The 23015-nt window shown below is 43.2% G+C and overlaps 1 protein-coding gene across 14 annotated transcripts in view; it reads right to left on the minus strand.

Annotated features, from left to right (window-relative positions):
• LOC108928242 (SRC kinase signaling inhibitor 1-like) overlaps positions 1-23015 on the minus strand; it is a 151979-nt gene that overhangs the window by 42308 nt on the left and 86656 nt on the right. For 11 of the 14 annotated variants that reach the window (XM_029249224.1, XM_029249223.1, XM_029249221.1 and 8 more), the window contains exons 2-3: positions 22164-22471; positions 12228-12260 (exon numbers count right to left, since the gene is read on the minus strand). In XM_029249224.1, coding sequence (XP_029105057.1) covers positions 12228-12260; positions 22164-22471 — 341 coding nt within the window. The remainder of the gene's footprint in view (positions 1-12227; positions 12261-22163; positions 22472-23015) is intronic. The other 3 variants (XM_029249215.1, XM_029249212.1, XM_029249218.1) reach the window with 2 other exon arrangements.

The raw sequence follows: 23015 nt of genomic DNA on the forward strand, positions 1-23015 counted from the left end.
TTTAAATTACATTTATTCATTCAGAAGATGCTTTTCTCCAAAGCAACATACCTCTTGCAGATGGAGTATCATATAACTGATGCTTTTTTTCAAAGCAACTTATACTGGGTCATTTTTACTGGAACAATTCAGGATGGGATTTGAACACAAAAGGTTCTTTGAGTTTATAAAAGAAATAAAATATTAATATGTGATTATTAACTGTTATTTAATTCTGTTAGTTATAATAAAAATGTATTGGTGCAATCATTGTCATGAATTTTGCTATTATAATAATTCATTGTAGGTGACATTTTCACCCAACAACATATTTTTTTCATATAAAATAATGGCAACAGTAATTCCTCTAACATGGTCATTTCAGAGAACAAATTAACATCTTTATGTGAGGGACAAATATATAAGTGTGTGTGTGTGTGTGTGTGTGTGCGTGTTGGTACGAGTGTGCATGCGTGGATGCATTTGTCTTCTGGAGCATGAGAAATAATGGGGAATGAAAAATTGTATACACAGTTGTAAGGAATTTTAAAAATAAAGCTCTAATGGAATTGTCAAGGATCTAAACAAATAAAAATAAAAAAAAAAATACATCTCTGCAAACAACTTACAACTGGAAGCATAAAACCGCATCAATACAAAAAAAACTTGAGCCTTCCAGATTGAGATTTTGCAGTCGAGGGGTTTTTGTTCTCAGGGAACTCACGTCAATGAGTGCACATATATTAGTGTCTCGCATCTTCTATTTTTAATGAGCACCCGCTTTAATGCAGTATCTTACAGGAAGTGGCCAGGCAGCAAACGGACAGAGTCACAGAGCAGGCAGACCAACCTTACCTTGTGTTTACTCGAAGAACTCCACAAATCTGTCCCAGGCTGCTTTGGGCTGGTTCAGAGACTGCCGGGTTTACGCTGGAGTTCTGTTCGCTGGGCGGTCATTTTACGCATTGAAGACAGTCCAAACGTGTCCAATTAGGTTCATTCGGAAGGTAGGCCGCATGCAGAGTGCCTGCCGGATTCCAGCTCTCCTTCCAACCTGAATCGCTGGAGTGTCCCTACCCTTTCTTCTAGGTTTCTGGCTTTGGACATCTCCACTACACCGGTTTGCATTGCTACGTGTGTCTGGGTGAACTGTGATTGAGGTGGCAGCTGTGAACATCTGCAACCCCCCTTCCCATTGCACCCCTGGAATCTGCGTGGTCCCTCTGCTAATTTCATGGGCATTAACCCCTGAAGTCATAGCATACCATTCCACTGATCACTCCAACTGGCAGACTCACGCTCACCCTCTTCGTCGTGCCCCTCAGTGAAACAACAACACATCATGTCCTTAACATTAACCACCATTATGAGGTTAAGCACTCTTGTTCATAACCCAACTGCAACAACTATATAAAATCTCGAGCAGCATTTGTATACAATCTATACATCACACACCATAGGCATAACATCTGAAAACGGTTGAAGGTGAGTTTGCATACGAGCTGTTTATTATTTAAGTGGCTGAGCACCATTGCCGATTCTATTCCAACAAGGTGATTTTTCTCCGTTATCTAATTCAACACAAAGGCACTGTGTTATAGCCTCTGTTGTGTTTCCCACACACATCACTCCTCTTCTGTGACAGTGATACACCGTGATATCTTGCCATCCTGATTAACAAAGCCACAGGGAGAAGAGATAAGCCCTCAAATATAATGGAGAATACATCGGGAACGACAAGTTCTTGCACAAGACCAAAGGGTTAGATCTTGCACGCAGCAGTGGAGCCGGCGGCCTGTACTTAAAGCTGAGGAAACACTATTTTAGATGTTCACTGAAATATTATTAAATGATACAAAATCACATATAGCCTGATAATGTTATATGAAACAACTTTTGCTCAAACGCTTGTTTCAGCATCACTCACTGCACTCTCCAAGCGTCACCTGTTCTCTGTTTCAGGACTAGTGTTCCCACATCTCTTGAATGAATTTGAATATTTTAAATTGAGCATACATTACCTAGCTGATGTTATTGATTTATTTAGCAGACACTTTTCTCCAAAGCAACTTCCAATAAACTCAATCTAGTGTTATGAGCCCACACACCTTATTCACCACGGTGACTTACACTGCTAGATCATGCACTACTTAGAATGGGTCACTCATCCACACATCAGGTAAACACTTTCTCTGTCACTTACACACTATGGGTAAACCTGAAAAGCATGTTTCATAGACCATGGGAAGAAACCAGAGCACCCAGAGGAAACCCAAGCAGACATGAAGAGAACATGCAATCTCCACACAGACTGAGCAGGGATTGAATCCTTCTCTTCTTGCACGATTCGGGCACTATGCAACAGCAGCACTACTTACTGTGCCACCATGCAGCTTCTATCCAAACCAACACACAATGCTAATCTATTTATAATTTGCCCATTTGTGCAGTAGAGTAATATTTACTGGAGTAATACCAGCTCACGGATGCTACAGCAGTAGTGGGGGACTGGAACCCACGTCCTAACAGTGCAAAACAGCAAAGTACCTGTTGTACAAGTTACAAGAGCTTGGGTTACTCCAAATCAAACACTTTTTTTATCTTGCAAAATTTGTCAAACATCACAGAAGCAGCATGTTATGTGTTTCAAGCTACAGCCAGGATAGTGCTGGATTCCGCTGAAAACTGCAAGCATTGCTGTGAAAAACATCAAATGAATTAAAGCACTGACTGAAGCCTTTGTAAGAAGCATTGGCCTTCGATGTCTATAGCTGCTGTTTGAATGTACTTCTGAGTAAATTAAATTAAACCAACAGTCCATTGATTCCATTACCCAGCCAGGAGGTGGTTTTCAGATAAAAAAAGTGCCACGCTTGACCTCAATCTTCTCTATTCTGGTCCTTATAGGATCCAGAACACTGGACTCGTGAGCACTTCACCACGTAAACCCACCGTGGTAAATATATCTGTTCAGACACTTCTCAAGGCGTACACCATCAGATCATTAAAAAACATGGCCAAAGGAGAGAATAGGAGCAGAATACCTTTTAAGAAAATATTATTGAAAAGACTATTTTTCTTCTAGTCATATTACTTTGATAAACAGATGACATTTTAACTTAAGAGTCGAAAAAAGTCACGATTCTCTTGTGAGCAACAAAGGGACCCCTTCAAATGTGAGCAGCACATGGTTCTCTTGTTGGGTAGTAGAATAAAAAATGGAGGCGTGAGAACGCTGCCTGGACACCCACTGGGGCACTCCTCCAGAACATGAAGCTGCTATAGCAGTGGGAACTGTGAGCCATTAAAAGGGGGAAAATTCCATTTTTTGCTGACTCATAAGGGAAAGACTATTTTTTTCTTTGCTTCACGGATCAGAATGCATTAAAGGTCCACCAAAGCTGTCTGACTCCACACAATGTCCAACTCGACAGGCAAAAATCTCTCCATTCATCATTTCTGACGGTTAAAATCTTTATTCAATAAATAAATCCTAAAAACTGTCACGCCAATGATAAAATCAAAAATAAATCCAATCAACGTCAACAATTGCTTCTCCCGAGCGGGGTCGCGGTGAGCCAGAGCCTGTCCCGGGAACACAGGGCGCAAGGCTGAAGGAGCAGGGGATACACCCTGGACAGGACACCGGTCCATTGCAAGGCACCCCAAGCATGACTCGAACCCCGGACCCACCAAACCCGCCGCGCTACCACACCCCCAAATAAAACCAACAAAAACAATAAAAGCAACTAATATGAAAAGTGCATGAGAGGACCTTTAAGACGATAAAAGACAGACCCCAAGGGTTAAAACCGTAAAATATTAAAAGGACATTTCCCGGCAACTCCACCGCTCAAGAGGGGTTCCCTGGCCTCTTCCCAGGGTATTACCATACACCTTACCTATTGTTCTTGGGTGTTTCCCTTTTCACAACATGTCTCCATCCATCGTCAACGAGCACTTCTTCCGAGCAGAGTCATACCAAGCCGAAGCCTAACCCGACAACACAGGGTGCAAGGCTGAAGGGGGAGGGGACGCACCCAGGATGGGACACCAGGCCGTCGCAAGGCACCCCAAGCAGGGCTTGAACCACAACACATCTCCCCTATTGACATTTTAGGAAAAAAGTGAGTAATAGAAAGGGGAAGACACCGATTCTCCACGCAGACCGCAGAACCACAGCAGCTACGGTGTGTCAGTGACATTGTGCAATACTGATGGTTGCCAGGGATGTCTCCCATGATGCACCACTGTAATTTTTTGAACTGCTGTGCATCTCTGTGAAAGAACGAACATTCATACACTACACCTCCTCAAAGCCAAACAACTTTTCTTACTTTTCTCTGCAACAGCTGAATGCTTCATAGGCGTACGCATAATACGCTTGGATAATATCCTCAAATATGGTCTGTTTTGCCTTAGCGCAGGTGGTAGAGGAGATATTAGAGACTCTGCTGACAACAAATGGCTACGGAGGAATATAGAGAGGATCAGGAGCAGTAAAGCTAAAAACTGTTGTTCGCTTGTGAGAAACACATAAGAGGGATTTTCACGCTGCAGCGAGCAACGCTGCTCGTGGTTTACAAGTTCTGGGGACTTCGGCGTGCAGGAAAGTTAAATAGAGGTATTGCCTCAATTATACATGAGACAGCTATGGAGCACATTGGCAAAAGATTTACGTTGAAGAGGTAGAGGGGGTGAGGGAGGTGGGGGGCAGACCTGCGCTGCATCAAAAGGGAGTAGTCATGGGCTGTCAGAGAGATGAGGGCTGGAGTTGCGAGGATTTATGTTGCATCAAAGTGAGAGGGAAGGAGGAAGGAGAGTTAGCGAGCCAGAGCGAGCGATAACCAATCCTCCCTCAAGTGGACCGGGAGGCTGTAGCAGAACACGTTGCCATGTTGCATCACCTAGAATATGCAAAACATAAATAATAATGTGAGAAAATGTGGAGGAGCCAGAGATTTGTGGTGTATTATGGAACACAAATTCAATCAAGTGGATAAAATTCTCTAATTTGCGTTCTCTGTGTTGTCGCGGTACAGTCGGCCCGCCTTACCCGCGGGTATATGGTTCCAGGCCCCCGCAGATGTGGGGAAAGCGCAGATGCTCGGGACACTTAAAGAAAATCCTTTGCAGGTAGTGTATCTAGCAGCGTAAGTCACCTTGGTGAATAAGGTGCGTGGGCTCGTAATACTACATGCTATCCATTGGAAGTCGCTTTGGAGAAAAGTGCTAAATGAATAAATTTAAATTTAATGTAATGTAACATGGCGTAATTTTACCCTATACCTGTTCATAACTTGAAACCCCCAATTATATATACTACTAAGATCTGAAAAAACCCACGTAAATCATACTGACTAATATTCTAGCATACGGTATGCCACAATAAAAATACAGTTTACCGTACAGTAATACTGTAGACCAATATACTGTACACCGACGTGATTCAGCAGCATCAGCCAGCGCATGTTGTTTCTTCTATGTATTTAGTGGGCAGCACTGTGCGCGGGAATTTCAAACGTTCCATTTCGAGAATATCCTGGATTTTTTTCTGGATCATTCTGGATTTTTTAAAATATTTTCCAGCTGTAGCTGTGGGGGCACGGTGGGTTTGGATGGTGCCTCTTGTGCGGCAGGTCTGGGGATCAAGTCCTGCTTGGCATGCCTTGCAATGGACTGGCATACCATACCGGATGTGGCCCCTCCCCCTTCGGGCTCGCGCCCTGAGCCGCTGGATTATGCACTTGCTTGCCGCAACCCTGTTCGGAATAAGCTGTTGTTGACATTGGTTGGTTGATTAGAACCGTGGTTAGCCAAACCTGGAGATAAGACAGGCCAAGCGTATGTTCCTTTTTATTCTTAAATGTCTCTACATGGTGAAATAATGGAAACACTGATTTTTTTTTATTATAAAAGAGAACTTAATACATTCTGTATAGAGGATTATACGTTCGAATGGCACCTTCTATGTTTCTGTGCACAATTTATGAAATTACATTCTCCATTGTGTGTACAGGTTGCTATTTTCCATTCAAAAACTAAATCCCATGCCAAATTTTCAGTGAATATTTCGTGTATATATGATGCATATGCCACAGGATTTTCTGTCATTGTGTATGTTGCAAGGTTTGTGGGGGCTTGGGATCCGTTTCGATGATGCAAAAAGGAAGTAAGTGGGCGATGGCACTGTGGCAAGACAGGCAGTGTAAGACAGGGAGGGCAGCGAGGGATAACCTGAAAGGTTTGTGATGGAGGGTATGTGAGTAATTAAGCAGTAGACGTATGTCTCACAGAAACACAGTGTCTCAGGGAAACTGTTAGATAACAGTGCATTGTGTGTCAGGTGTCATTTTGCCGCTGCAGTGATCCTACATTGTTCAGAAACATTACACAGGTTTATGTCTGGCCAGAGGGAGATGGGAGACCAGGTTAATGTGAAATGTTGGCCCTTCCCCACTCACATTTTCTCACCATCTTTCACTCTCTCACTCAGAGAGGTGTAATTTAGGGTGGCACGGCGCTACAGCGAGTAGCGCTGCCGTCTCAGCGTCTGTGTGGCGTGAGAGGACGTGGGTTCAGTCCCTGCTCGGTCTGTGTGGAATCTGCATGTTTTCCCTGTGTCTCTGTGGGTTTCCTCCTGGTGCTCTGGTTTCTGCCCAGTGACATGCTGTTCAGGTTCATCAATAATGTGTGAGTGACAGAGAGAGTGTGTGTTCCACTGATGTAGATGAGTGACCCAGTGTAAGTAGTGTATCTAGCAGTGTAAGTCACTGTGGTGAAGAAGGTGTGTGGGCTTATATCACTTTGGAGAAAAGTGTCTGCTAAATAAAAAATATATATATATAATCTGGTTTCTCTCTGTAAGGTACAGCACTATCCTTCATGTCAAAGTTTTGTGTCTTTCTAACCGACCCCATAGAAATGGCACGTCCTGTTACGGCTCTGAGTGAAGGCCCTGTGGTCAGCTCCTGCGCTGACATTTTAATATGCATTATCTCCGAACCCAGACTGGCCATTTTGCATTGGACCAAACCTCCTGCAGAAAACCGCCTTTGGAAATCCTTCCATTTTTCTTCTCCTCTTAAGGCATCCCTTTACCCTTCACTCAGAGATGGGGTATGAAACCTTTACAAGTGTGACCTGATATATTTAACAGACGGAATTATTAATGCAGGAATTAAATTGGCTCGCCATGTTGCAAGGGATAATGCCTGGAGTGATGGAATCAGCAGGGCAGAAGAATTCAGCTTCACTGCAATGTGTCGGTAGGTGGTAAGGCAGAGGGGGTATACACTTTCCCTCATGAACTTGCCCTTCCGTGGTCTATCACAGGAAGAGCACTGGTAGCTCTGTGTTTAACCTTCCTACAACCTGCACCAACTTACTTATTCTTGCTTGTATTTCACTATAGTTCCATTCATTTACTCTTCTCTTGAACCTGCGGCCTGACAGCCAACCAACTTTGCTCAAAGGTATAACTGATACACAACCTCACCTGCAAACCTGAGCCATGACCAAGAGACCAGAGTAATACTCTTTGTTCGTCAGCAGAAACCTTCGAAAGGTGCAGTTATTCGCTAATGTATTCCCTTTCCCAAAAGACCTCTCTACTTTAAATCAGCACTTACATGCACCATTTTCCATGATTAAACTGGCTCCCAATGGTACCCCATAGAATTGATTACAGACAAGATTCTGTTCAGAGCAGCTAAAAAAAATACATCAATTTTGCCTTTTCATCCATTTTTTTTCTTTTGGCTTATTGTTACATTCTTTGGTACTTTATTTCTCAGCGTAAAGATTCTGTGCGTATTCTGCTCCGTCCAATGTGCACCAAACATTAAGTACTGTCTATCTCAGAGTGTGTAAAGTACTAACTTTACATTATACAGGCTTCCAATGTTGGCATGGTTTACATTTATTCATTTAGCTGACATTTTTGTCCAAAGTGACTTACAGCGTAAAGGTTACAATTATTCACCCATTTAGGCAGCTGGGTAATTTTACAGAAGCAATCCAGGGTAAGTACCTTGCTCAAGGGTTCTACAGGCAGAGGTGAGGATAGAACCTACAACTGTTGGGGCCAAAGACACTAGCTGTAACACCTATATTACAGGCTGCCCCCATGGTCCCCATGATAACATGGGATAATGTATAATAATGCTGGCTTTCAATGGAATTACTTAAATATAAATTTTCTTCTTCCACCTTCTTGAAAGGGGTTGTTTAACCTATGTAAACACAACACTACCACCTTTGGTTTATCTACAGGTACCATTTTACAGTAATTAGCCTGATTTTGACTACAAATCCAGCTGAGCTGAGTTTCAAAGAATTGTTGTGATATTCCTGTTGGGCTAAATATTTCATCTAATAACCTCCAGCAGTTGATACAAGAAGAAGAGAGTAATGCAAGACCAGGATTGTGCTGCAGCGGTGGTGCCAGGTGAACCAAAGTAGACAAAATGTTCTCAGGTTCAAAGGAGGAAAGAACACAATTGAATTTTTGACCTTTTACTGTTTGAGTTGATGCCACCAGAGACTTTTATCCATCCCCAGACTGCAGACAGACAAAATTGCGTGTGTGTTTGTAGATTAGATCAGTTCAGCTAGAGTAGGCTAAGGGGTCAGGGTAGCTGTACACATGCATGAAGAATAAGTCTTTGAAAATGTGAAAAATGTGAAAGGTAACACTGAGAAATTCAGAGTGACTTGCACAATGAAGTCCTTCCAGCGAGAACTAGATTAAACTGACATTTCCCAGACATCATTCCCACTACATTTACTTGTTTGGTACAACAGCAGGAGGTGGGATTAAAACCTAGGTCTTTCAAGTCCAAAGGGTCAGCTCAAACCACTGCGCTACCTATTTCCCTAACCTTTATGCTTTGGAAAGGACGTTAAATGTGTAAGAACCGTGCCTGCAAGTGTCTGAAATCATGGCTACATTTACAGCCCTAGAAAACCTTGCGAGAGGTCAGAAATCCCACAAAGAACTGGTGTAAAGTGAAAAGTATAACGTATATGGCTTTCCGAAGACATCTCAACTCCATTTCATACTAATTCAAAGTGGCAATGGACTAGGTAAGACAAAAGCACCTAAAAAGTTTGACTTAGTCGGAGAAAATGGAGCAGAGACCAGGTACCAAACTGGAGTGACACAGGGCACACAAATGGGCACACCACTTATCCCGAGCAGGGTCACGGCGAGCCGGAGCCTACTCAGCAACACAGGGCCAGGGAGGGAGGGAACACACCCAGGACGGGACGCTAGTCCATTGCAAGGCACCCTAAGCAGGGCTCAAACCCCAGACCTGCCATACATGGAACCAGCCACCTACCACACCACCACCACCACCATCTACATTTGAACCAGTAAAGGCAAAACCAGTTTAGACATGAGATTTGTTTAACTGAAAAACAGCAGCAGTTGCCTTTTATTAGTGTCAAAAGTTGTGACAGAAATAATAGACAGCTATTAATTACCTCGCAAATCCCAGTTTCTGAAGGACAGGGGCCAGATCCCAATCACTGCTGAATCTTTTGTTCACAGCTATGATGATGGACATATGAATGCAGTTGCAATCTTTCCAATAAAACATTGCAGCCAGAGGGCAGTTCAGTCCAACTTATTACCATACTTGGCCAGCATTCAGCCATCCATCACAGGAGCCTTATTAAACAAATGACTGGTTTAACTGTGAGTGGTCAACCAGGGGCTCCGTTACTCCAGTAATGGGTCATTTAGAGACAAATGATGTGTTCTCACTAGGGTATTTGAAAATCGCTTGCTGTTCCTGGTTTATAACAAATGAAACCACTGTTTGTAACTGTGAGAGTTCCAAATACAGTAGCAGGTCACTTTAGCTTCTGAATAGGGATATGACATGCCTGGCAAGTTTAAATTATCTAACATACTGTCACTACAGGTAACAGACTTCTTAACATTTATTTAGCTGAAATCTATGCCCAAGATGGCTTAAGAACTAAGCTACTTATTATTACACTAAGCTACTAATTATCCACCCATTTATATACCTGGGTAATTTTTCATATATTACTTTAGAATAGGTACCTTGATCAAGGGTGCTATAGCAGGAGGGGGACTAGAACACAGACTGTCTGGTTACAAGGGGATAGCTCTAACTACCACACTACCTGATGCCCCACAGTTAAAGAGAAAATCTCCCCAAACACCTTTATTGTTAAATGAGGCTAACTCTATATGTGGTATTGTTTAGTTTTTTTGATTTTCTCAGATTATTTCTTCTATATGATGCACGGAGTGAGTCAGAGGTCATCCACTGATATATGAAATATACATAAATCCCTGAGTGATATGTCTCAAAGCATACAAAACCACAGTTTGTTACCATCTCACTCTATCATACTCCGTACAGGGTTGACTCTGTGACTCCATGTAAATCAATATTAATATCACACACACACACATTTTCGGAACCGCTTGTCCCATACGGGGTCGCGGGGAACCGGAGCCTACCCAGCAACACAGGGCCTAAGGCTGGAGGGGACACACCCAGGATGGGACGCCAGTCCATCGCAAGGCACCCCAAGCGGGACTCAAACCCCAGACCCACTGGAGAGCAGGACCCGGTCCAACCCACTGCGCCACTGCGCCCCCCCCCCAAAATTAATATCAGACCAGAAAAAAACCAAAGCAGCAGACATTGCTGTCCCATAAAAAGATTTCTCATTTCTGGTCCAGGAGAATTTTTGCACATGTTGCAAAATCTGTATACTCAGAATTCGCCTTCCTGAACAGTTGACACTTCATGTTTATTAAAAAGTACATTGGTACTTGGTACAAGTACGTGGGCCAAATATGTATACTTTTCAATTGATTTAAGCTAATAAAGTTTACTTGGTTCTCCTATCCTCGACAAATAAGCAAGAAAAAATTAATTACTTAACTGTCATTAATCAGTCACTCATGCTTAATTGCTTATTGTCGGGAGTATTTGGTATAATTAATTCCATATAATTAAGCTAAACACAATTAACAGTCTTTAAGGGGGCGACTAAACGTGTTTTTTATTAATACAAACATAAAAATTCCTCGTAAAAATTAAGAGTTCTCAAAGAACACTGGCACCTTCAATAATTTAACCGAATCACTTAAGCCTAATTAAATAGGAGTATCAAACCAAACGCAGTGCATACAGATCACTGGGGATAGGGACACGTGGGGCTAAGCAAATGAATACAATCAAGTGTCTGTACTCTTGCTTTAAGTGGTCCTTCTTAGAATGAAAAAAGACATGGTATGGAAGCAGTGCTTTGCACTAACCTTGAGCAGTTAATTCCAGGAGGAATATACAGGTGTGCATCGCTTAACATCCTTCCGCACGACGCCTGACGTCCGATAAGGTTATAATAGAGTTGAGAAAACTTGATCGGCTAACGGGACAAAGCAGATGTAAGCGGCCGTAGTGCATCTTCCCACAATGCGTGTATCCAAAGCGATTTTGCTCCCAGGTGTATAACGGTACAGTGCATATCTATACATAATACCCAACAGTGATATTAAACATCTGTGTTACTGGGCAAGGCATGTGAACATCATAGTGCTGAGGGCGGTACGCTTCTGAGTCTGGTCCTGAATCCACGTCATTAACAATTTCTCCATATAAGATACAGGGACCTGCGGCACTTGTATAGTATATATGATGCTGGCACAACGTCCAAATCGCTTAACGTCCTATTGGACAGAACGTATCCCGGACGTTACAAACAATTCATTATGGTCCAAATCTAATAGGCAACGCAAGGGAATGTGTCTGCGAATTCCAGTGACACCAACAGTTCCACATTATGCAGTTAATATGACAACAAACAGCCCAGGTCTGCTATAACTGGTTGGCATGGTAGCCTTCCAAAAAGCACTGCAATCGTACAGTGCCTGGATGCTGTGAGCGGATGCGGGTTTGATCCCAGCTCAGTCCGCGTGTAGTCTGCACGTTCTCCCTATGTCTGTGCGAGTTTCCCCTCACAGTCCGAAGACATCTCGGTGTCTCGGATGAACCGGTGGCTCTGTGTTACATTGCTCAGTATTACAGCAGAGTGGAAATAAAACCTTTGACCTTGAAACTACAAAAGCCCAAATGCCTGTGCCCCCACTTCCCATTATCTTGCCACGTCTTATGCGGATCCTTGGCACGGACGCACACGCGTAGATACGGACGGAAATGGGCACACAGAAAGACACCAAGGCTCAAAGCACTAACCTTAAAGCTCCAGTAGTTTGGCTGCTGCTGCTGCTGAAACAAGAGGAAAGGGAAGGAAGAGAGAGACACAAAGTTAGATTTTCACATCTCTGATCTTCTGCTGCCGTCATGACTTTTCAGTGACATATTTGAATCTGGCGGGGGGGGGGGGGGGGGGGTCCCGTTATACTGCCCACTCAGATCAGCTGCACTACACTTTTGGACTGTCACGGTTCAGAGAAAATGCCTGCAGCTCTCACAGGGACACCTGTGGGATTCCAAAATGGCGATCTGTAAACATAGCTGTTGCGCACGTTCAAACCAGAGCGGAGAGACGTTTAGGAACGTTCCAGAATCGTTACGATAATCAGGATTAGAACATAACGCGAGTGAAAAAATTATTCTTTCTTTCGCGGACTAAAATGAAGCAGTTTCTTGCATTCACTGCGGTTCCACTGTAACCTGATACCTAAAGTCTTGCTTCTTATTTCTAACACATTTGGTTGGCTTTGATTCATGACAGAACTGAATGAAAAGATGAAAAATGGATTTAAGAAGCTCAGTGTCTTTAAAAATCCTGGCAGTCCTCCCACCTCTCAGGGATCTTTCCCCAGTTCCGCTCGTGATGGCAAACGCATGCTGCAGCAGACAATTAAACGTTCTCCTAAAACCAAAGAGCCAAACGCTGAAACTCATCCTGTCTGGCGTCTTGCAAGGCAGAGCTCGAAAAAAAATGGCATTGAAAGAAGTCCATGATCTCCAATCTCCTGAATACACTGGAGGACCAGTTGGACAGACCTCACTACGGTATGAATTGTTTTCTCTCAAGCGTGTCAGAAAACCAGAGTATCTTCCCAAATCCAGCCCTTACTGGGTTGAATTGGAATAAGCTGATCAAGGAATCTTATGTCTAGTGGGGAATAAGGGCCTTAAATTTACTGACAACACAATTCTATTAAAAAAAAACAGGTCAGCACATGGGACAGAATTAAAATACAACATAATTTAAAGCAGAGGTTTGTAAAAACTAAATTTTGGAAGAAAAGTATTGGAGTGAACCACATCAATATGCACCCATCAATCACAGAATGGGTATAAAAGCCGCGCAAACTTCAACACTTCTGCTTATACTGTCATACATTTACATGTATTCATTTAGCAGACACTTTTCTCCAAAGCAACGTACACCTCAGAGAAAATACTGTGTTCATTACATTAGCAGGAATAGACACTTAGATGCAGAAGTATGATTCTTAAATACAGTAAATTTCTTTCCACCATATGAACCAATGTTCATCACACAAGTAGCTGCGTAAAACTTTATCCAAATATCCACAATTCCTGATCACCTTCCTATTAATATTTTTTTTTTGAGATAAATATAAACATTTATTTTACATTACAGGAGTAACTGCATAAAGGTTTATTCGAGCATGATATCAAAGTTATAGCGCGTGAACATTTGCACCTTACAGGAACTTAAGAGATCATGGGCAAAGTAAGTCTGGAAGAGGTGAGTTTTAAGACCGTTTTTAAATGCGGACAGAGATTCAGCAGTGCTGAGTGAGAGGGGAGGTCGTTCCATCACAACGGAGCCAAAATGGAGAACCTCCGTGATTTACCTTTTGCGTGTGGGACTACAAAGCAGGCAGAGGTAGAGAAACGTAGCAGTCTGGTTGGGGTGAAGCAGATGATCAAGTCTTGTAGATAGATCATGCAACCTACCACCATCCCATCTCCAGCCCATCTCCCTCCACCTCTCCCCTGTTCAGAGAGTCCTACACAGGAGGAAGGCTCAACAACCTTGTCTGACGACAGGTGTAAGTCCTCTAGCAAATTCTAAGCCCCAGGTGCAAATTACACCAAGCATCTCCACAATACTCACGCCCACAGTCTAATATTTCTAACTCCCAAAGAGATATCTGTATGAAGATATATGAAGATCAGTGAAAGCCATAGTATTAAATTCATAGTTAAATATCACAGCATAAATTTTAAGCCAATAGCCATTTCCAGCAAATTAAAAAGTAAGCAATGAATAATTTTTATCATTATTAAATCCAAAACCGTTTATACGGTGAGGGTCACAGTAATATAGAAGGTACACCCTGGAGCTCACATCTGTCTCTTTCAGGTCACTCGCAGAAAAAGTGTCATTCAGAGTCATAAAATCAGCAGGTCTTAAACTGTGAGAACGAACAGAGCGCTGAGATGCGGGTGACATGGTGGCATGGTGGCACAGCGAGTAATGCTGCTGTCTTTCAGCACCTGGATAATGCGAGAGGATGTGGGTTCAGTCTCTGCCTGTGTTTGTGTGGGTTTCCTCCCAAAGACATGCTGTTCAGGTTCACCCATAGTGTGCGAGTGAGAGAGAGTGTGTTCCGCTGACGCTTAGATGATTCCACCGCAACAGCCTGGCATCCCGTCCTGGGTGTGTCCCCCACACCCTGCGCCACCGGGCTGGGCTCTGGCCTGTTGTGATCCCACTTGGGACAAGCAGCTTCAGTCAATGTGTGTGTTAAATCCAGGAACGCATCATTTCCCCCCCCCCCTTTAAAATAATGGAAACTTCCGATCGTACAGACCGTTGGTATATGAACCATTTTCAGGAATGAATTCGGTCCATATATCAGAGGACTTTTGTAATTAGTTTTGTTTACACATATTTAATGTGTTATTATGATTACAAAGATATGGCAGGACTTTTTCCATCATTCTGGGATCCAGTATTACTTTACTTCACATTCGTTCTTTTAGCTGACGGTTTTCTCAAAAGAAACTTGTGATGTTAAACCACTTATAGTTATTGACCCATTTATACAGCTGGGTAATCTTATTGGAACAATTTAGGGTAAGTTCATTGCTCAAGGGTGCTACAGCCAGAGCTGGGAATCACACCTGCAACCTTTGGAGCCAAAGCTAGTAGCACTAACCATTGCGCTACCAGCTATTAACAGTTGATACAAAATAATATACTATGAATAATACGATAACAACAACAACAATAATATAATATTTAATTACATACAAATAATATATAATATACATTATTTGTATATTAGCTGTATCGTAGTTACGTCCGTAAGTCTTCTTCCATTATTATAGTGCATCGAGGCTCTGCAGTGGAAAAAAAAACCCTTTAAAATCAATTTTTCTGAAAATCCCAATTTTCAATTTCCTACCATCTCCACATTGCAGGGCTGCTGTGCCGCTCCCAAAATACCCACCACCTGAAGCGATGCGGGGCAAAAGTTCTCGTGCATAAAGAGAGAACGACTCCGCTGTAGCCTTGCGTACAATACGCAGGATGAGTCGGGCGGAGAAGGATGTGTCTTTTTCTCAGTCATTACAAGAGTCTACAGTCTCTCGCTGTACGATGGACAATGTGGACGCGAATGTATTTCAACATGGCAAAGTCAGCATGACTTCACACTTCTGCTCTGATAGCATACCAGCTATCTACTCTTCTGTGATCAGGCCAGGCTTTGGTGGAGTAATAAATGAGTGAGTAGACAGGAGACAGGGCATCCCTGGGAACAATAGTCACAGACCCGATATTGATCTGTGAGCTATGCTGAATATTTAATAGTGTTGTCTAGCCTTAATGACCTGGAGAGCAGTGAGGGGCACAAAATTCATGCCCTCCGCAATGTACCCACGCTGTACCATTTACGTTTGGAAAATACAAAAATTTCATAACTTTCATTATTGAAACTCAGCCTGGATATGCTGCATCTAATTTACAGTCTCCCCAATACCCATCCACCCACACATGTGCACTACCATCCCATCCAATGAATGCTCAAGAATGCTGGATTTCATGAAATCACAGTTCAGCACATTCACTTGAAAGGCTCTGCCATTAAATGTTAATCATTTGCACCTTCAACAATGAAAGTCAGACTATTCCTTGCAAAATCTATTAAAGGCTACATTTTACCACGGGAACTTTGATCCAGAAAGTTCTTCGCTTGCCTTTCATGAAGCTGTTGGCTAGAATGAAAGCATATACTGATTGAATCCGAAGTCCACAACAAAACCACAAATACAGCAGTGGTCTGTGTAGCCGACACAGAACTGTACTTGATACCAACGAGCTAATTCCAAAAAGTCAAGACCTTCTGTTCAACATTAATTTTTCAAAGCTGTTTAAATGGTATGTAAGTAGTAAGAGACTGTAAGGGACTAAGATTCACTTGAAAATGTAAATTCTTAAAAGCATATGTTGACCAGAGGACAGCCAGTAGGGGAGTGGTTAGTACTATTGCCTTTAGATCCAAAGGGCACAGGTTCAATCCTCCCTTCTGACTACAGTACCCTTGAGCAAGGGACTTACCCTACATTGCTCCAGTAAAAATTTCCCAGCTGTATAAAGGGGTAAATAATTGTAGCCTTGACACTACATGTTAATTAGGAGAAACACTTCAGCTATATACTTGTTTATTATTATTATTTTTTTTTAACTTTAGTTACATAACTGACACTGTTCTCAAAAGAAACTTAAAATATTAAGCTACAGGGTCATTTTTAATGTATCGCTTTAGGATAAGTACCTTCACCGAGGTTACAACAACAGGGGGTGGGATTCAAACATGCTACCCCCAAGAGAACATAGGCATGAAGTCCACATGCATGTGAGAGCTTCTATATTAGTGTCCAACTGCATGGTAATCAAGAGCACAAAGTCCATTACCTCCCGGATAACTTTTAACTGTATGTTAAGTGTTAACATCTGGAATTAAAGCATAAGCCCATCAGCAAATGGCACACTGAAGCCAACTACTTGTCATCTCCTTGTCTACCTCCTTTTACTATAATAAACAGGAAAAAATGTTATCAGTGACACACTACAGGGATATATAAAGACTAAAAAAATAACACGGGGATGAAAATATCAGGGCAGCTGATAGTGCAGAGGTTAGAACTGCTGCCTTTCAGTCCAAAGGTTGCCCGTTTGAATCTTATCTACTGCAGAAGTGCCTTCGAACAAAGCACTTACTGTAAATTGCCCCCCCAAAAAATTACCCAGCTGTATAAATGGGTAAATAACTGTAGGGAGCTTTACATTGCAATTGCAGTTGGAGAAAACTGGTGTATATCACTAAAATGTACCATATAGAGGGTCCTTGCTATATGATGCCTGACTATATGTGGTTTAGACTCCATATTTAAAGCATTTTTAATTACACTTTAACCTCTCAGACACATTGTTAGACCTTCCGGGGGAAAGGAAAAGTCTCTGAGTGGGATACATTTTCAACAGTTATTTTTAATTTAAACATGGCATTTCATGTATAAAAATGTGTAGAGGATTGTGTAGAAAATACTATGTCTTCGATGCATAAACGATCTTTGTTTTAGTACAGTCCGGTCAGCATTTTCAACAGCAGTCTGTGTTTCTTTATTACCTGCTGCGATTGTGTTCCGTTCCGTGCATACAGAATCCTAAATATACCTTTTGCAGAAAAAACAAAAAAAAAAAAAAAAAAAAAAAAAAACACACTTCGTACATATATATACCTCATGTACCTTGTTACAGCATCCCTACTGCTCTGCATCTCATAAGCAGTTGATTCAATAATAATGTAAGAAAAGGGATTAATGATTCTATGCTGCTGCCGTAAATTAAATTACGCTCATGGAAATATATGTGTGTGCTGCTGGTACTTAAAAGATAAAACAATTTGTTGAATTGTAATACGACGTCCGTCATCTTATTACAACTAAATATAGCGGTTATTGAAACTTTTCCAGCAAGTGGATCTCTGGGTCCCAGGTGTGCGAAGTGGAAGAAACGTCATCCAATATGGTTTTTATAATACTATATATTAGTATATAATTCTATAATACGAATGGAATAGCTGGTTCGATCCCCACCTCCGACCAAGGTACTTACCCTAAATTGCTCCAGTAAAATTATCCAGCTGTATAAATGAGTAAACAGCTGTAGGTAGATTAACATTGTAAGTTGCCATGGAGAAAAGTGTCAGATAAATGAAACTACATTTCATGATAAAGCTTCTCATAGTCATGACTTGTAGGTTTTGCCACTTCAGAGGATGCCTCTTGGGAAGGAACAATGAGAGTTGGTTGCGAAGAACTCAAAAGTTAGACGTTTGTGTTCAAAGCTGTTTCAGACACGAGGCTTTTCCCTAAACCTCGACGTGAGCAAGCATCCACGTGACCAAGCAACGGCTCGTTTTTGTCCTCGGCCACTTGCTGCTGAACACGTCTGCTTGCGTGCGCAACCAGTTGGAACAAACACACTTGGTTTCCGCAGCTTCAGTTGCTCTTCGGGTTTAATCGCATCCCCGGTGGCGAGAACAGCTCACAGTCGGTATGGTGTTATGCTATAAATGTTGCCTTTTCCTCACAAAAACATTATGGCAGAGTGATCTGGAGACGTATAAATAAATACATGGAGTATTTACTCAAATGTTTTTTTCAAAATTAATGCAGTTTTTTTCTTTCTGTTTTTTCAGCTTGATTGTCATACATTAAAAAAGCCGGATTAAGAATTACATTCCATATTCAATGCAGTTTTGCTTAAAATAGGCTAAATGTGTGATCCCCACATTGACTGAAACCCTGCATACATTATGTGTCAAAATCTGCTGCAATACACAGGTAATATTAAACTACGTAAAACACACTGTAATTAAAATGTGCAAAAAAAGTCAGAGTTGAAGGGCGCTCCAAAAGGTGAGGTGTGGAGGTTCTGCCCTGGTGCATCAACACTCCTTTGTCAGTCACAGCTGCTTTAAGAGCCGGTTCACACAGCAACCTCGAATTCAGCTAGTACCTGGAGAGAATGCAGTTGCATTGAAGCAAAGTGAAAAAAATGGATTTGTTTTCACGCAAACACGTCTGGTGATCCAAGCAACTGAGACTGCAAACCAGACAAGCTGAAGATATGAACACGGTAACTAATGATTACTCAACAGAAAAGTGACGCCGGCGTTCAGAATTCCGTACACCGCGACCAGTTTCAAGCAAGCTTGGCTGAACTTATTATTATTTATTTCCTTGTCTTTTCACTCCTTAGACCAATTTAAAAAAAAAAAAAAAAACATCTGATTAAAAAAATAAATGATTTAGGTTCAGACCCACTGCATGGGTTAGACTTTACTTCTAATTTGGATGGTAGCACTACTTTCTCACAGCACTTAGTGCAAGAGGACGTGGGTTCCGAACCCATGGTCTGTGTGGAGTTTGCATGGTCTCCACGTGTCTGCGTGGGTTTCCTCTCGATATTGTGTGGTTTTCTCCAGCTGTCCAAAGACACGTGAGTCTAGTGAACTGGTGACGATAAATGTCCCATAGTACGTACAGTATGTGTGATCGAAAGAGAGTGTGTTACACTGCACTGGTGTATAGATGACTGACTGACTGTAGATATTGTACTGTAGTGTATCAAGCAGTGTAAAATAAATTATTGCCAAACACATACAATTCAGCGTGAGTCACTTTGGAGAAAAGCATCTACTAAACGAACAAAAATAAATACAAAAATATAAACCTAGGCAACAAAAATCAGTAAGAACAGTACTAGATTCGACTGAATTCAAACCGGTCATAATTAATACTCATATGTTTTTGGAAAACTCTATAAGTTTAGGACTACAAGTGACCCTACAAGAGAACACTATTCTCAGCTGCTCTCTTTCCCCGACATCACACGTGTGCAAACATATGTACGGACCCTCACAGTAGACCGGCAGCCCCCTCCTGTCTGGTCACCCATAGCAACGCTTCTTCCGAGTCTGCACCAAAACATGTTACTCTTCATGCAGCAGTTGATCTGAGCTGCCTGCCATTCGTGAGCAACTTTCTTCCGTCTAAGCCCCTCCACTGTTCTTGTTTTCCTTCACTGTGATGGTTTAAGCAAAGAACACATACATATTAAGACCAAACTATATCCCGAGGACAACCTGTTGGATTTAGCGTAGCTGAGAATCCTTTTTTATTCAAGTAATTCAACAAGCTTACACTTTTAGACTTATTTTACACCTACTCCTACCTCTGAAGGCAACGCGGTTGAGGTCCCTTTAAGTACAAAGGTGACTTCCCAGGCTACACTACCCACTGGCCTCAGTGAAGAAAATACACTTTAAAAGCAGCCAAACGGGTTCGATTTACACCTCCGACTAGTTTGTGCTCCGCAACCCATGTTTAAATTTATTCACATTTATTTAGCAGACCCTTTTCTCCAAAGCGACTTCCAACGAACTCTATGTAGTGTTGTCAGCCCACAAACTTTATTCACCAAGGTGACTTACGCTGCTAGATACACTACTTACACCGGGTCACTAATTCATACATTAGTGCAACACACTCTCTCTGTCACTCACACACGATGGGGAACCTGAACAGCATATCCTTGGAGTATGGGAGGAAACCAGAGCACCCAAAGACTTACACTGCTAGATACACTACTTACACCGGGTCACTCATCCATACATCAGTGAAACACACTCTCTCCGTCACTCACACACGATGGGGAACCTGAACAGCAAGTCTTTGGGGTGCGGGAGGAATCCCACACAGACACAGGGAGAACATGTAAACTCCACATAGACTGAGTGGAGATCAAATTCATGTCCTCTCGCACCACCCAGGCGCTGTGAGACATCAGTGCTACTCGTTGTGCCACCGTGCCGCCCCAAGTACAATACAGACACTGCCTAGACCTGTCGCCAACGCGCATACCAAGAAGTCCCAACCCAGTCACTCCCCACAACCCATCAGCAAACACACACACACACACACACACACAGCAACTCAGGGCCCTTGGCTACTACAACTGGCCCACACGGGGACCCCTGGCTGACGCACCGGCACCACAGTGACAGCCGCAACGAATCGAGCAGTGCATGCAACAGCAGGTGGCGTAGGTATGAACAGTGACCACCCCTTGTTGTCTCACCTGTTCACCACCTGCGTCTGGCGTCCCCCCCCCTCGTTGGAAATTCAGACAAAAAAAAAAAAAAAAAAAAAAAGAAAAAAGAAAATGGGCTGTCAGTCAGGTGCAGCCATCCGTCATACTCCTTCGTGGGCCCCTCTGCATCGCAGCCTGGCTGCCTAGCACATGCACTGGCAAATATTTATATAATTCATTAACACTCTGGCTTATTAATGCCCTCATTGATTAATGAAGAGATCATGCTGCCACTAATTAATTAACTGGCTGGCTGGCTTGTCCTGTCTCTCCGCTCCTCCCCGCCTCCCCCCTTTTTCCTCCTGCACTGAGACAACAGTGAAATTGCAGCGATCGTGGTTCTCCCCTCGCAATCAGTTCCCTGTTGTTTCTCGCTCCTGTCTCTGTCTGCCTCCTCTTCCCCTCTCTCTGCCTCTCTGTATCCCTCCCTCTTTCCAGGCCAGCCTCTGCTATGTGATATCACCAGTTTCCTTATAGGGTCGCGTTGCTACGGCAACCACGGACTCCACCTGCCTCTCTCTTTCTCTCACTCTCTCTCCCTCTCCATGCTTTTGTGTGTTGGCTTTGCCAGGATAGGCACGCCGAGAGAAGGAGAGAGACTGAAAAGGGAAAGGAGAGGTGTCACGGAAGAAGGAATGTGGATTTTCAGCAGGGGATGGAGAGAGGAATAGCAGGGGACATGGAACAGCATAACTACCTGGCCTTGGGGAGTGCAGAGGGAGTGTTCCTCCTCACAAGGTCTACAACTCACTCCAACAGAAAAAAACAAGCGATGAGAAAAGAGTCATGGGAGTGCGGAAAGGAATGCAGAGGGAAGTCCCTGGGCATCTGCCCTCTCCACAGACTCCCATGGATAAATTTCATTTCTCACACTGTGTGATCCCGACGTCGACCGAACCCTTTTTGTTCTTTCCGAGGGTCCCGGCTTCCTTAAGCGCAGTACGTGTATCTCTGCGAGACATGTTGGAGTGCAGCTCTTGCATCTAGAGAGCAAAAATAAGTGGGGATGGGGCATTCACCTGCTCGCGAGGGCGCTCTGTGCTTCCCCTTGGAGCGCCGTGGGATGGAGACGGGGAAGCAGCATGCTGGGCTGGGTACTTGCTCTTGATGTGGTCCATGAGGGCGTCCCGCCGGCGCTCAGCATCCACCTTGGGTAGGCCACTGAGCGCCTCCAGGCTCTGGGCAGCGACAACTGTGTGCCGGCGCTCTGAAGTGTGCACCAGGCCCACATTGGAGAAGCGTCGCGGACCACTGCCCAGTGTGCGGTACTCCCGTGGGTACTCGGCGTCATCCATCGAGATCATGTGACCGCCGCTGCGCTCGGGATCTGTGGCGAGTGGAGTGCGGGGCGGGGGAGAGATGGAGAAAAAGCATGAGCTCAGGGTGGCAGTAAGGAAAGGCGAGTCAGTTTCTGCATTGCTAATAACACGTGTTTTAAAATGATACAACAGAAAACCGAAAAGGGTGTAAGTCTTTGGACGGACACACGCACGCACACACGAACACATGCAGAGGGAAGAGACAGCTGAAATCAAGAGGCCCTAAATAGTTAATATTTTCCATCCATCTACAAGGACCAACCTTTCAGTGGCTTATTTTCGCCAGCATTTAACAGACCGTACCACTAACTGGTCCATATTTCCTTACCTGCTGCCGATTCTGCTGATACCTTTCATTGGTTCATTGGTTCACCGGTTCATTATTTCTTATCGTCTACGGGGCCCACATTTGGTTCGGCTATATTGGTCTACTACTCACGGAACACGGGTTTTACTGCAGCCTGAAACCTAAGATACGTCTGGCTAGCCAAAATCCTAGCTAAGCTTTTATAAAATCCTGTAATTAGTGAGGGAAGGGGCAAACATCAACGC

The sequence above is a fragment of the Scleropages formosus genome, chromosome 25 (genome assembly GCF_900964775.1).
Source record: "Scleropages formosus chromosome 25, fSclFor1.1, whole genome shotgun sequence".
NCBI classification, from domain to species: domain Eukaryota; kingdom Metazoa; phylum Chordata; class Actinopteri; order Osteoglossiformes; family Osteoglossidae; genus Scleropages; species Scleropages formosus.